General features: G+C 38.8%; 1 protein-coding gene across 1 annotated transcript; it reads left to right on the forward strand.

Moving 5' to 3' along the window:
* Nucleotides 1-9876: 9876 nt before the first annotated feature.
* LOC308404324 (kallikrein-2-like) lies at nucleotides 9877-11433 on the forward strand. Its single transcript, XM_080894352.1, is given in 6 exon segments — nucleotides 9877-10005; nucleotides 10110-10272; nucleotides 10477-10522; nucleotides 10524-10779; nucleotides 10858-10997; nucleotides 11106-11433. Coding segments are annotated over 6 exon segments (792 nt in total). The 5' UTR covers nucleotides 9877-9968; the 3' UTR covers nucleotides 11256-11433.
* The last annotated feature ends 2440 nt before the right edge of the window (nucleotides 11434-13873 follow it).

The following is a 13873-nucleotide window of genomic DNA, read 5'->3' on the forward strand; positions in this document are numbered from 1 at the left end:
AATGTGTCCCAGCTTGTGTCTCCATCAGGGTGTCTGCAAATCTGGGTGAAGCTGCAGAAGGGCTTTGGAAAAAAACTTCACTGTAAACATGCATACACATTTAGTTACAGGTTTAAGCTAGTGGAAAAAAAGACATGCAATAAGCTTATTTAAGATGAAAGTGCACACAATCAGCTACTGATTAGAAAAGTATTGATTTTGGTGCTGGTTTAGCTCAGTCGAATGAGCAGGTGACCATATGCCACATGGCTGAAAGCAGCCACAGTCTTTTTTTCTTTTCTTTTTAGGTGCCAGTCTGTCATTGGTGGGTCGGATGCTGGTAAATTTGCTGGAGTGTCCAGTCCTGGGAAGATTATAGTGAAGGCTCTAGACCAGCAAACTCCCAACACATTTCAGTAGCAACAGATGGCTGATACGTTCCCTCTTAACTCATTCACTGCCATTGACGTCTATAGCCGTCAATGGCAGTGAATGAGTCAATGGGTTTAACTCATTCACTGCCAATGGCTGGCAGTGAATGAGTTAATTCCTGTGGAAGCATTAAATATATTCCTCATAGAATTTTTTCATTAAAATCCAGTGTAAACTTTGCTTCATCTTGGAGCATGTTTAAACATGTCTTCCATCAATCACCTTCTTATAATTGAGAATGAGCTTCATTTTGAATAGTTTTAAGACTATGTTACTGTTACTGATTCAGAAAGTAAAGTAAGGTCAGGAAATGTGTCAGCATACAGTGGGGCAAAAAAGTATTTAGTCAGCCACCGATTGCGCAAGTTCCCCCACTTAAAATGATGACAGATGTCAGTAATTTGCACCAGAGGTACACTTCAACTGTGAGAGACAGAATGTGAAAAAAAAAAATCCATGAATCCACATGGTAGGATTTGTAAAGAATTTATTCGTAAATCAGGGTGGAAAATAAGTATTTGGTCACCTCAAACAAGGAAAATCTCTGGCTCTCACAGACCTGTAACGTCTTCTGTAAGAAGCTTTTCTGTCCCCCACTCGTTACCTGTATGAATGGCACCTGTTTGAACTCATCATCTGTATAAAAGACACCTGTCCACAGCCTCAAACAGTCAGACTCCAAACTCCGCCATGGCCAAGACCAAAGAGCTTTCGAAGGACACCAGGAAAAGTATTGTAGACCTGCACCAGACTGGGAAGAGTGAATCTACAATAGGCAAGCAGCTTGGTGTGAAAAAATCAACTGTGGGAGCAATCATCAGAAAATGGAAGACATACAAGACCACTGATAATCTCCCTCGATCTGGGGCTCCACGCAAGATCTCATCCCGTGGGGTCAAAATGATCATGAGAACGGTGAGCAAAGATCCCAGAACCACACGGGGGGACCTGGTGAATGACCTGCAGAGAGCTGGGACCAAAGTAACAAAGGTCACCATCAGTAACACACTACAACGACAGGGAATCAAATCCCGCAGTGCCAGACGTGTTCCGCTGCTGAAGCCAGTGCATGTCCAGGCCCGTCTGAAGTTTGCCAGAGAGCACATGGATGATACAGCAGAGGATTGGGAGAATGTCATGTGGTCAGATGAAACCAAAGTAGAACTTTTTGGTATAAACTCAACTCATCGTGTTTGGAGGAAGAAGAATACTGAGTTGCATCCCAAGAACACCATACCTACTGTGAAGCATGGGGGTGGAAACATCATGCTATGGGGCTGTTTTTCTGCCAAGGGGACAGGACGACTGATCCGTGTTAAGGACAGAATGAATGGGGCCATGTATCGTGAGATTTTGAGCCAAAACCTCCTTCCATCAGTGAGAACTTTGAAGATGAAACGAGGCTGGGTCTTCCAACATGACAATGATCCAAAACACACCGCCCGGGCAACAAAGGAGTGGCTCCGTAAGAAGCATTTGAAAGTCCTGGAGTGGCCTAGCCAGTCTCCAGACCTCAACCCCATAGAAAATCTGTGGCGGGAGTTGAAAGTCCGTGTTGCTCGGCGACAGCCCCAAAACATCACTGCTCTCGAGAAGATCTGCATGGAGGAATGGGCCAAAATACCAGCTACTGTGTGTGCAAACCTGGTAAAGACCTATAGTAAACGTTTGACCTCTGTTATTGCCAACAAAGGTTATGTTACAAAGTATTGAGTTGTATTTTTGTTATTGACCAAATACTTATTTTCCACCCTGATTTACGAATAAATTCTTTACAAATCCTACCATGTGGATTCATGGATTTTTTTTTTTTTCACATTCTGTCTCTCACAGTTGAAGTGTACCTCTGGTGCAAATTACTGACCTCTGTCATCATTTTAAGTGGGGGAACTTGCACAATCGGTAGCTGACTAAATACTTTTTTGCCCCACTGTACCATGAAGGTTGGTGGAGTGACCACATCCCAAACAATCTTGCACTCGCTCAATAAACCTAAAAATGTATTGATTTCTTCTTCTATTGATATTGATTTCGTAACCCCTGCCCCCACCTGTGCATGGGGACAGTACGCTGTACTGTAAAAGTGTAAGTTGAGGATAACTGGATGACTGGCGCTTTGAATTTGTATGGCGTATCCACAAATTTAATTATTATGCATATACCGTAATATGGTATATTTTCATTCTTGGTGGTTGGACTTTTCTTTTTTTTTTTTTTAACTTTGTAAACTTTTGCTGTACCTGTAGCTGAGGGCATGTACGGTTACATGAAACCCAACTGTGGGTGTGTTACGCCCTCTAGTGGTGTAATTGTGCATTGGAATGCCGTGCTGAATGCTTATAATAATAATAATAATAATAATAATAATGGATTGGATTTATATAGCGCTTTTCAAGGCACCCAAAGCGCTTTATAACAGGTCAGCTCTCTGACCCACGAGGTTGTGTTCTGTTAACATTTAAAGAAAGCACTCACTAAAGTCTTTTCCCATTTACTATAAACAAACAAACCAAAAAGAATTCTCAACGTCTCACAGAATTTCAACTCCTATCTTTTTCAGCTTATCTCTTTAGAGATCACCACAAGGGAATTATCTGCCTCCAGCTCATCCTATCCATAACATCTTCTTCCTTTGCACCAATCTTCTGCATGTCCTTCTTGACTACATCCATGAATTTCCTCTGTGGTCTTCTGTTTTTCCAAGTGCCTAGCAGCTCCATCATTAACATGATTCATCCACTATCCCTCCTCCACACATGTCCAAACCTTGCCTCTCTAACTTTGTCTCTAAAACGTTTGACCCGAGCTGTTCCTCTGATGTACTTAATTAACAGAACAACATGTTAGTAATTAGGGTTGATAAACTATTATTAGCCTAAATAAATTACAGAAATAAATAATCTGATACTTTTGTCTTTGTATGTGTGACAGAGTAGGCTGTATGAGCTGACCAGTTGAGCAGTAGTAGAGTAAATGAAATATAGGAGTTTCAGCTGGAGCCTCATAGAAGGTCCCTACAAGAGACAGCTGAGGTGAGCTGAGCACACCTGCAGCCAACACAAGGTGCACACAAACACAGTGAGTGAGAAAAAACAGGTGAACTAAAACTGTGTCAGCTGCAGCCACAAGGACGATTGGGCACAGGACATGTCTGACTTCCTCGCTCTATTGGTTCACATTAAACAACCACATGATCAGATCAAATTTCAACATAAAGTGTAAAGTAGGTGTGAATCTTGATATCGGGTGTGTCTCTGTATCTTGGGCAGCACTGCAGCACAACGCTTTCTGTAGTTCAAACATTACACAGAGCTCAACAGAAACTGTTAATGTTTAACCTCTTCATTTGTTTGAAATATTGCAGTAGTTTAACAGCTATCAGAGCTGTGTGTGTGTGTTCAAGTGACTCTTTCAGTCATTGATCAATGGTCTTTGATCAGTGGTTATTGATAAATGGCCATGACAATTTGCATGTCAATGATCAAGAAACTGACCTCACAGCCCATTGTTTGTCAGTGGTGCTAATTTCAGTCATTATGCAAATGTACTCTAAACCTGCAACCCTGAATAAAACAATTATATCAAAATATATGGGATGTATGGATGTTTTTAACTGTGAAGCATTAAAGTTATTCCGGTGGTCTTAAATTAAAAAGATGAAATTTGATGTGATAGCAGGTGCCCTTTAAGAAGTTTTCCAAAATTATAACTCTCCAAAATGGTCACAGGTCCAGCTGGTATGCAAAACCCCGCTACCCTGTATTTTAGTACACTCCTTCCCATTTCTCCTATCTTCTTAACTCCCACCTAACAGTACATGTAACTGCCATGTTAGGCATCTCACACCACTTGGCTCATGCTATAAAAAAGACGCAGGATCAGACCTGAAGTGACCCACATCCAGAGGGACCAGGATGATGCTTTCCTTTGTCTTTGTTTTTGCGCTGGTGAGTTGTTTTCCTTCATATTCTTGTCTACGTTCACGCTTTTGTTGAGTCACTTCACCAATGAGAGGGAATGGTGTTTAAAGCTAGTGTGTCATCAGGAGCACGAAGTGAAGGTGAAGTGAAAATCAAAGATAAAACAGAGTTACTAAATTTTTAAGCTGCTCAGTAATATTGTTGTTATTATATTATGTGCTCAAATAAGCTTATCTCTCCTTTTTCTATTCTTTTCTTTTTTTTTTTGCAGGATGGTCAAAGTGAAGATTGGCTTAAATAACCAAGTACCATTTTTGAAACAAGTTAAAGTTTTTTTAAAACAATTTTTTAGGATCCCCCCAAAATCTTGAACGGGATATTGATCCTAAACAACAGTTTACCTTCAAAGAAGGTGATCAACCCCATGATATTATGCTGATAAAACTGAATAGGGTTTGTGAGCACAACTCCAGATTTTAGTATGCTCTAGAATAGCCCCAACATACCAGATGATTGAGACTATGCTGTAGAATTTGGGTTTAACTGTCATTTCTTTCTGTTTTCCATAAAAAAAAGTTTCACATTTCAGCCACACTCCCACTTCATAGAGCACATAGTGTGATATCAAGCTGACCCATTGTTAAATGAGCACTGACAAATCTGTAGAACAAGGCACCTTCATTTATGTGAACTAAGTAAAACTCAAGATCATAGTATGTGCTAGAATTCTGTTTTGTCGGATCACGTTCAGTTTTGATGATACACTTGCAGAGACATTGTTTCAGCAACCTTAGTGTGTAGGGTCTTGACATTTATTTCCATCCAGATTTACACTGATTTTTCTCCCAGTTGTGTATCTCGATAGTGAGTCTGTGTGTTTTCACACAAAGCACATCCCAAGATTCTCAGTGAGGTTAACGCCTGGGTCATGTGCTCCCTTAACTGCTCATTTACAATTCAGTTAAGGGCAGTCAAACACTTCACTGTCCAGTCTTAAATAATTTTTACTATGAGCCTAAACAAAAGTGGTAAATAATCCAATACTTATGTCTTTGTACATGTCACAGAGTAGGCTGTATGAGCCGACCAGCTGCAGAGTAAAAGAGATAAAATAGTTTCAGCTGCAGCCACAAGGAAGATTGGGGGCACAGGATGTGTCTGACTTCCTCGCTCTAGTGTCTTACATCATACAACCACATTATCAGGTCAAAATTTAATATAACTGTGAGGGTTAATATTGGCTGTGTTTTTTGTATCTGCAGAAAACTGACTAGATTGCTGTTAACAATGTAACACTGTCAAAAGTGTTCATTAAAAACTGTTTACTACATACTCAAGTAAAGTACAGATACCTGAATGGTCTACTTAAGTACTGTAACAAAATATTTTTACTTCATTACTTCCCACCTTTCGCTGTAAAGCAAGTAAATCTGGTGATGATTTGTTGGCTAAAACACTTCAGCCATTCTAAATCTTTCTGAAAGTGACGAGGGCACAGGTGACGTGAGAGGAGGTGGAGAAGGAAAGTTAATGCTGCCACCTCTGACACACTGAGCCACAGCTTCACACACTTCTCACACTCAGTCACACATCCATTAATTTTCTCATGTAGGCTGAAACAACAAACAAATTCATCACTCATAACAAAGTTATTGAGAACATCAGGGGGGTAGAGAGAAATAATTACAGCTCTGCGATGGTGTAAACATAAAATCACACAGCTGCTCAGAGCCGACCTCATGATGCCCAGTAAAAGATCTGAGGTTATTATGTCCGTGCGATATCAAACTGTAATCTAGTAAAAGAAATACACTGTATATGTATGCAGTGCATATTACTGTTGTAACATTAACAATAGGTGAATTCATCATTCCATACACAATAATGTGAGGACTGTGCCGCTAATGTTATTTCATAAATATGAACCCATCTCTTGAGTGCATTTTCTGTAATTTCTCTGGTTACAATTTGTTGCTCTTGTGCCACAATAAGAGGAAAATGATAGAGGTTCATGTATTGTGTTGTGTTTCATGTTCAATGAAATCCAGTTTACATTTGAAAACGCTACACAGAATAGTTTGTAGGAAAGAGTAAGTCAGTGTCGATGAATACAGTGAAATCCCAAAAATGGTGTAAAAGAAAAGTAATTATTAAAATACTCAAAAAACAAAGTACTGCAAAAATGAAAACAGAAATTAAAAAAATAATAAATAACTTATTTTTATAAAAAGGTGCTTTTAACACTTTAAATCCAAAAAAATTCAGACATCCAAGCAACGTCCCTGATATATGGTATGTACATTTATATATGAATTCCTCACTTGCCCTTTTGGTGGTCTTTATCCTTCAAGCTCGGGTCCTCAACCAGAGGCCTGGGAGTTAAAAGATCCTACACAGTATTTCAGCTGTTCCTAGGCCTGCTATTACCAGTTTTCTTTTACCTTGAATAGTGGTTCTGATGCTCACAGTCCTCAGCCTCCTTCCTTCTGCTTAGCTTACAGTCTCAGGATGCTGGATTTGGGGTGAAACCCTCCATGCAAAGTAAGGAGCTTTCTTGTCTTGATGTCAGCGGGTTCTGTCTGCTCCCAGATATTTGACAATCTTCACATCATAGGTGTTAATCAACTTAATCAACCTGTTCGTCCCTTTCAGCTGACTCCTCTGGACTTGCCTTACTCTCATCTGGAGGCGCACCTGCAGGTAGTTGACAAGGAGCAGAGGACTGTAGTTGCGATAGATATGGCGCTTCCAGTAGGCAGCTGGAAGATGTGGTCCCAGTGGTAATGGGAGCATTAGGAGCGGTAACCAAATTGGAAGAGTGGCTCCAGCAGATTCCAGTTTGAACATCAGGTCCCTGTCCAGAAGAATGCAATCCTAGGAACAGCCAAGATACTGACAGGACCCTCAGGCTCTGTTAGAGCTCTAGTATCACACACATACTACTCCCCACTGGGTGAAAATAAGATATATATAAATATAATAATAAAATAATTTTGTTTATCAAATGACCATAGATAAACAGAAAGTACATAACAGAGTCAGGATCTTAACAGTGGCACTGGGATGTAGGGATTTCCCAGTATTGTAAACCTTTATATGTTGTGTTGCACATCTATTCCTGGGTTTAAGGTTTATGCTTATATCACATTAAGGTTTTTAATGAAGGCGAAATCATCAGTTGTTTCACGGTGTGGTGGCATGCAGAGAGGATAGGTTGACACCTTATCTTCCCCTTCTGTTTGTGTGTGCATGTTAAATGCTTTGCTTCGTGCTCGGGTTGTTTAAACTGATTACTGAACTATGCAATTAAATTAAATGAAATTTTCGCTCTTCATGTGCAATGACTAAAGCACCGAGTGGAGGGACTATTTGACCTGTCCACTGGGGGCGCTGTCTGCCCTTGTAATATCTATGTTGTCTGAGCAATGACGTATGATTTCTAGTGTTAACGATGGATTCCGAAATAACTGATTGGTGGAGAAATGCATACTGACTGTTTTTTGGCTGTGTCTGCTGCAAACGCTGCTACTGAACTGCCTAATTTCCACAAAGGAAGTTTGAATGAAATAAATGTGACAACAGAAACTAAGAATGATGAAGCTGCGATTGCAACATGAGGCTTTAGAAAAAGAAAGTGGAAGGTTGTAAAAGGAGCTTAAAATGCAAATGAATGCAATCAAATATCTGATACCTGCAATGCTTATGCAACAAAGTGAAAAAAGTCAGTAGTTGAAAACTGTCATCCAGCTGTCTGATACTGCCTTAATGATTTTGCTGTGCAGATTCAGTCTCTGCTTTAGCGGCTCTGGAGTGTATTGTTTACATATTCACCCAGCAAGTGAAAGATCCCCCAACACACTTTTAAATGGAAAGCTTAAATGAAAATTAATTTGATAAAAGTCAACTAACAGAATAAGTAATAATATTATGGTGAATGATGAAACGTTTCTCCATCCAGATGAACAGAATCAACATTTTGGGAATATTATGAATCGTATGTGGCCTTTTGTTTTGTGCAGATGTTCTGCTCTGTGTAGAAACTTACTATATAGCTATATTAGCTCGTGATGTTAGATGTGTTATCACTGTAATTTTCATAATGCTACAGTCACCATTCCAAGTATTCCTGAAACACCATGGCCTTCAGCTTCTGTGCTCCTGGCTGGTTCAAAGGTTCAGGAGTGGATTAAAGAACTGAAACATAAAACCTGGAAACTGTCATTTATTATATATATAATAATTCCCCACTCGCCCCTGTGGGCGGTCTATCCTTCAAGCTCAGGTCCTCGGGACCTGTTCAGTATCTTAGCTGTATACTGTATATTCAAAAGGCTACTGAGTAGTCTTCACTTTATCATCAAACATTAAGTTCACAAGTTTTCTCGTTACAACAATTACTGTTTTTGAATAGACTGGGTTTTAAAAACATGTTTTACACATTTTAACTATAACTTTTGCACGTAGTTCAACAGAAAGTCCAATAAGAAGCAATACACAATAACGGAAAACAGTATCAGCTTGATCGCATTTGGTTACAAAGGATTTGGTTAAGCATATGTATAAGTATCTCTTCATGATTCTGAATATACAAAATACTATGGATATGTTGATATGGGTTCCAAAGCAACTAAAGGAATATTGTATATACATTCTCATACATTGGGCTATTAAGCTGTTTAAGCAGCTCCATTTAACTTTGACCTAAAATACAATATAAAACTATAGCAGGCAACTCCAATATAAAATAAAAGGTAAGCCTATAATTTGGGCTTACCTCTACTAAAGTAATTGTACATGTGGAGGATACTATGACACATATAGTAAAATAATTGAACTAACACTAATAGAAATGAATAAATAAACAGCTAAAAGAAATACATACATGAGCAAAAGCAGTCTATAGAACATTTATAGAGCTCATGTTGGAAAACCCGAGTGTGTTTGGCTCAACACTATTCAGATCAGAATTTTGACTGTAAAAGCTGCCAGACAGTACAGCATTAAAAAATTAATTAACAAATAATTACATTTGGAGGATGACTTCAGTAGCATGTTGTCATATATACCATAATTCTAAGTGTTTTATTTTTATATAAGTGGATAGTGTTTAATTGACCCAGATCTCTAGCAGGATTTTCCAGGGAGACAGTGGGAAACTAAGTTTCTCCACCCAATGTGATATAAAGAACTAACTTTTAATTTAAGCCCAAATCAAATCATCATTCATCATATATTGCAATAAATATACTCTAAGTTACATGGAAAAAGCACAAGGCTGCTAAACTATTTTATTTTGAAGTGCAGAGTTTAAGGTGATATAAATTTAAAAAGGCCTGTCTTAAAAGTTTGAAAAATTCTTTAAAAAATGAAACGAATCCCACAAGTTTAGTTTGAGGTAAAAAGGGGCTCCAAACTGGTTCTTCTAGTTCAGGAGGTCAGAGGTGCAGCTGGTATGCAAAAACCTGTTCAGTATTTTAAATACACTCCTTCCCATTTCTCCAATCCTCTGCATGTCCCACCCTAACGGTACATTTGACTGCCATATTAGGCATCTCACACCACTTGGTTCATGCTATAAAAAAGACACAGGATCAGACTTTTGGTCACCTGAAGTGATCCACATCCAGAGGGACCAGGATGATGCTTTCCTTTGTCTTTGTTTTTGTGCTCGCTGGTGAGTTGTTTTCCTTCATATTCTTGTCTACGTTCACGTTTTTAAAAGGAAGAAATTATTTAGCACGAGTGCACTTTTCACCCTTCTCTCCCTCCTCGTGTCAGGTTGTGCATCAGGAGACATTGAGAAGAGGATTGTTGGGGGAGTATCCTGTAATGAGGACAGGCAGTATCATGTCCAGATAGACTCTGTTCAGGGGGGCATGACCTGCGGAGGCGCTCTGATTAACACCCGCTGGGTCATCACGGCTTCTCATTGTGCCGAACGGTAAGAAACTGCAGCTTTTGTTGAGTCACTTCACCAATGAGAGGGAATGGTGTTTAAAGCTAGTGTGTCATCAGGAGCACGAAGTGAAGGTGAAGTGAAAATCAAAGATAAAACAGAGTGACTAAATTTTTAAGCTGTTCAGTAATATTGTTGTTATTATATTATGTACTGAAATAAACAAAGCAATTTCTTTTTTTTTTGCAGGTTGGTCAAAGTGAAGATTGGCTTAAACAACCAAGTACCATTATTGAAAAAAAATGACAGGTTTTTTTAAGAAGCTTTTTAAAGGATCCCCCAAAAATCTTGAGCAGAACATTGATCCTAAACAACAGTTTACCTTCAAAGACGGTGATCAACCCCATGATATTATGCTGATAAAACTGAATGAGGATGTGAATCCTAAACTTCCCACTATCAGGCTTCCTCCTGCTGAAGGGTGTCAAAAACCAAATATGAATGATCCTGTTCAGATTGGAGGATGGGGTTTCAAGACAGCTGATGTGAAAAGTAAGGAAACCCTCAGACACTAGATCCAGTTTTTGGAAATAGAAATAAGTTTAATAATGCTTTATCTTATTTCCTCAGAGACCAACAACCCCAAGAATTTAAAGTGCGCTATGACTGAGATAGTTCAGTGTGGAGAGAATGATAAACCTGATAGTAAATACTTTAGTGATGAGTCTACCACCATGTGTGCTCATAAACCTGGCGTGGAGTCCTGTTTTGTAAGCAAACTGTTTGATATATTAACCCCGAGTTGGTTTTAATATTAAACTTTAAACACTGACATTTAAAACGATCTAACCTCTGAACTCTGTCTGAATGTCTTCCAGGGTGATGCTGGTACAGCTGTGGAGTACAACAGCATTTTACATGGAATAATTGTCAGTAACCCTGTTGATAAGTGTGCAAATCCTATTGTAATGCTGAATATTTGTCGCTACAGACAGTGGATTGCTGACACCATGCTGAACAATCCATGAGTAAACCACAGAGGAAATACGTTTCCCTTAAAAATGTCATTTCTCATTTTTCCTAATTTATTCTGAGAGTTTAAAATAAACTGGAAAAGATCAGAGACCTGAGAAGCTGAAGCCAAGTATGGTTGCAATATAAACAGCTTGGCACTGTTTTCATCTATGAATAAAAATGATGTGGTTACCTGAAGTTCATGTCTTATCTGATGTCTGTTTGAGGCATTTGAATATCAGATGTTTGTTTTCCATAAAAATGTGATCACTTTCAAATTTCATGCACCCTTTTACTTCATATGAGACGTTCTGTAATGTCAGGCTGACCCACGGTTGATTGAGTGCCGGCAGAATAAATCATCTCCTTCATTTATGTTAAATGAGCACAACTCCAGATTATAGTATGTGCCAGAATACCCCCAACATACAAGATGATTGAGACTATGCTGTAGAATTTGGGTTTAACTGTAGTTTCTATTAAAAATACACTTTCTCATTTTAGAATATAAAGTACCTGAAGTGTAACACAATAAAAATATTTCTGCACAAAACCGAACATTACAATAAAGCCTGATTCTCCGTTTGAATAAGATTTATCAATTTAAATTCAATCAATTTATTTATAAGCACATTTAAAAACACAGGTTGACCAAAGTGCTGTACACAGTAAAAAACGTAAAAAGTAGAACAAACACAGACAGAGAATAAAACACGAACTCAGTCGCAATTAAAAGCTAAAAAGTAAAAATGTGTTTTCAGATGTGTTTTAAAAATGTCGAGTGTCGGAGAGATCCTAATATGAAGGGGCAGACTGTTCCAAAGTTTGGCCCAACAATCACAAAGGCCCGGTCTCCTCTGTTTTTTAGCCTAGAAGCAACATCAGCTGACCTGAGGGTTTTATTTGGAGTATTTTTAGTTAAAAGGTCAGAGAGGTATGACGGAGCTAATCCATTCAGAGACTTAAACACAAGCAATAACATCTTAAAATCAATTCTACAACGTTCTGGAAGCCAGTGCCACTTAGTGGCCATCTGTCTTTGAGACATGTTTTATTTTTTCAAGGACTGGATATGCAGTCAGCTCACCCTGGATACTGATTACAAAGCTTGAGAGGAAATCATCTGTCAACAAGCTTCCTCAATTTACTGAGACGGTACAATGATCATTTTTTATTTATTTTCCAAAAAATAATTAAATTACAGACAGACTGAAAGTCCATGCTGCTTAAAAATTTACAGTTCAAGGTGAACCCCACAAAGGTTCGTCTCACATCTGCTAAAAAAACATCACGATGATCCCTGAGACTTTTGGGAAACTATTCTGCGGACTGACGAAGAAAGCTGAACTTTTTGGAAGGTTTGAGCCCTGTTAGTTAGTGTAAAACTGGCACTGCATAAAACTGAGATCATATTAACAGTCAAACGCGGTGGTGGTAGTGTGATAGTCTGGGTCTGCTTTGCTGCTTCAGGATGACCTGCTGTGATTGATGGCACCATGAATGTTGATCTCTACTAGAAAATCCTGAAGGAGAATGTCCGGCCATCAGTTTGTCACTTGAAGCTCAAGCACTCTTAGGTTACGCAGCAAGTCCACCTCTGAATGGCTTAAAAAATAAATAAAAGGAAGGTTTCAGAGTGGCCTAATCAAAGTCCGGAGTTAAATCAGATTTAGATGTTTTGGCATGATTTTAAAAGGGCCGCTCATGGTTGAAAACCCTCCAGTGTGGCTGAGGCAATTTTCCAAAGAAGAGCGGGCCACAATTCCTCCCTCTCCCCCAGAGACGAGAAAGACTCATAGTCAGTTAAACCAAATGCTTGATTGCTTTACTCAGGCAATCTTTGTCTTGTCCTGAAATTTCTTTGATGATCTAAAACATATGAGTATGACAAATGTGCAAAAAAATAAAAATAAAAATAAAAATCAATCAATCGTGAAGCAGGTAAATACTTTGTTGCAGCACTGTATTAATATATTTTTGTCTTCTTGTGATGTGTGATGATGGCTGTGGTGTTCTCGTGTTAAATAAAAGGGGTAGGCCTTGATGGTTCCTGGCCTGTAAAATAGGAGTACCATTACTTTTCAAACAGAGGGATAGATCTTCAAAATATTTAAGCTTGAGAAAATTAAATTTTCTCAATTGTAAGAAATATATGTTTAAAATGACGGAAAGCTCTGGTATCTCATTGCCCAGATTGTTCTGAAAATAGAAAAATAAAAAAAAAATTAACTGACAGAATGTCTTTTGTTTTCTGTGAAAACACTGTAAAGCAAATTTAAAGGGGAGATTTAGTGGAATGTTCATCGCAGGGTGTTTAGCCAATGTAAAAATGTAGTTTGATCTCTTGGTTTGTGAGTCTTTTCCACAGCATGTCTTCTATCCTGTCTTCCTTCTCTCACCCCAACCGGTTGCAGCAGATGGCCCCGCCTCTCCCTGAGCCTGGTTCTGCTGGAGGTTTCTTCCTGTTAAAAGGGAGTTTTTCCTTCCCACTGTTGCCAAAGTGGTTGCTCATAGGGAGTCATATGATTGTTGGGTTTTTTCTCTGTATATATTATTGTAGGGTCTACCTTACAATATAGAGCGCCTTGAGGCGACTGTTGTTGTGATTTGGCGCTGGATAAATAAAATTGAA

The sequence above is a fragment of the Rhamphochromis sp. 'chilingali' genome (assembly GCF_963969265.1).
Source record: "Rhamphochromis sp. 'chilingali' genome assembly, chromosome: 10".
Taxonomy (NCBI): domain Eukaryota; kingdom Metazoa; phylum Chordata; class Actinopteri; order Cichliformes; family Cichlidae; genus Rhamphochromis; species Rhamphochromis sp. 'chilingali'.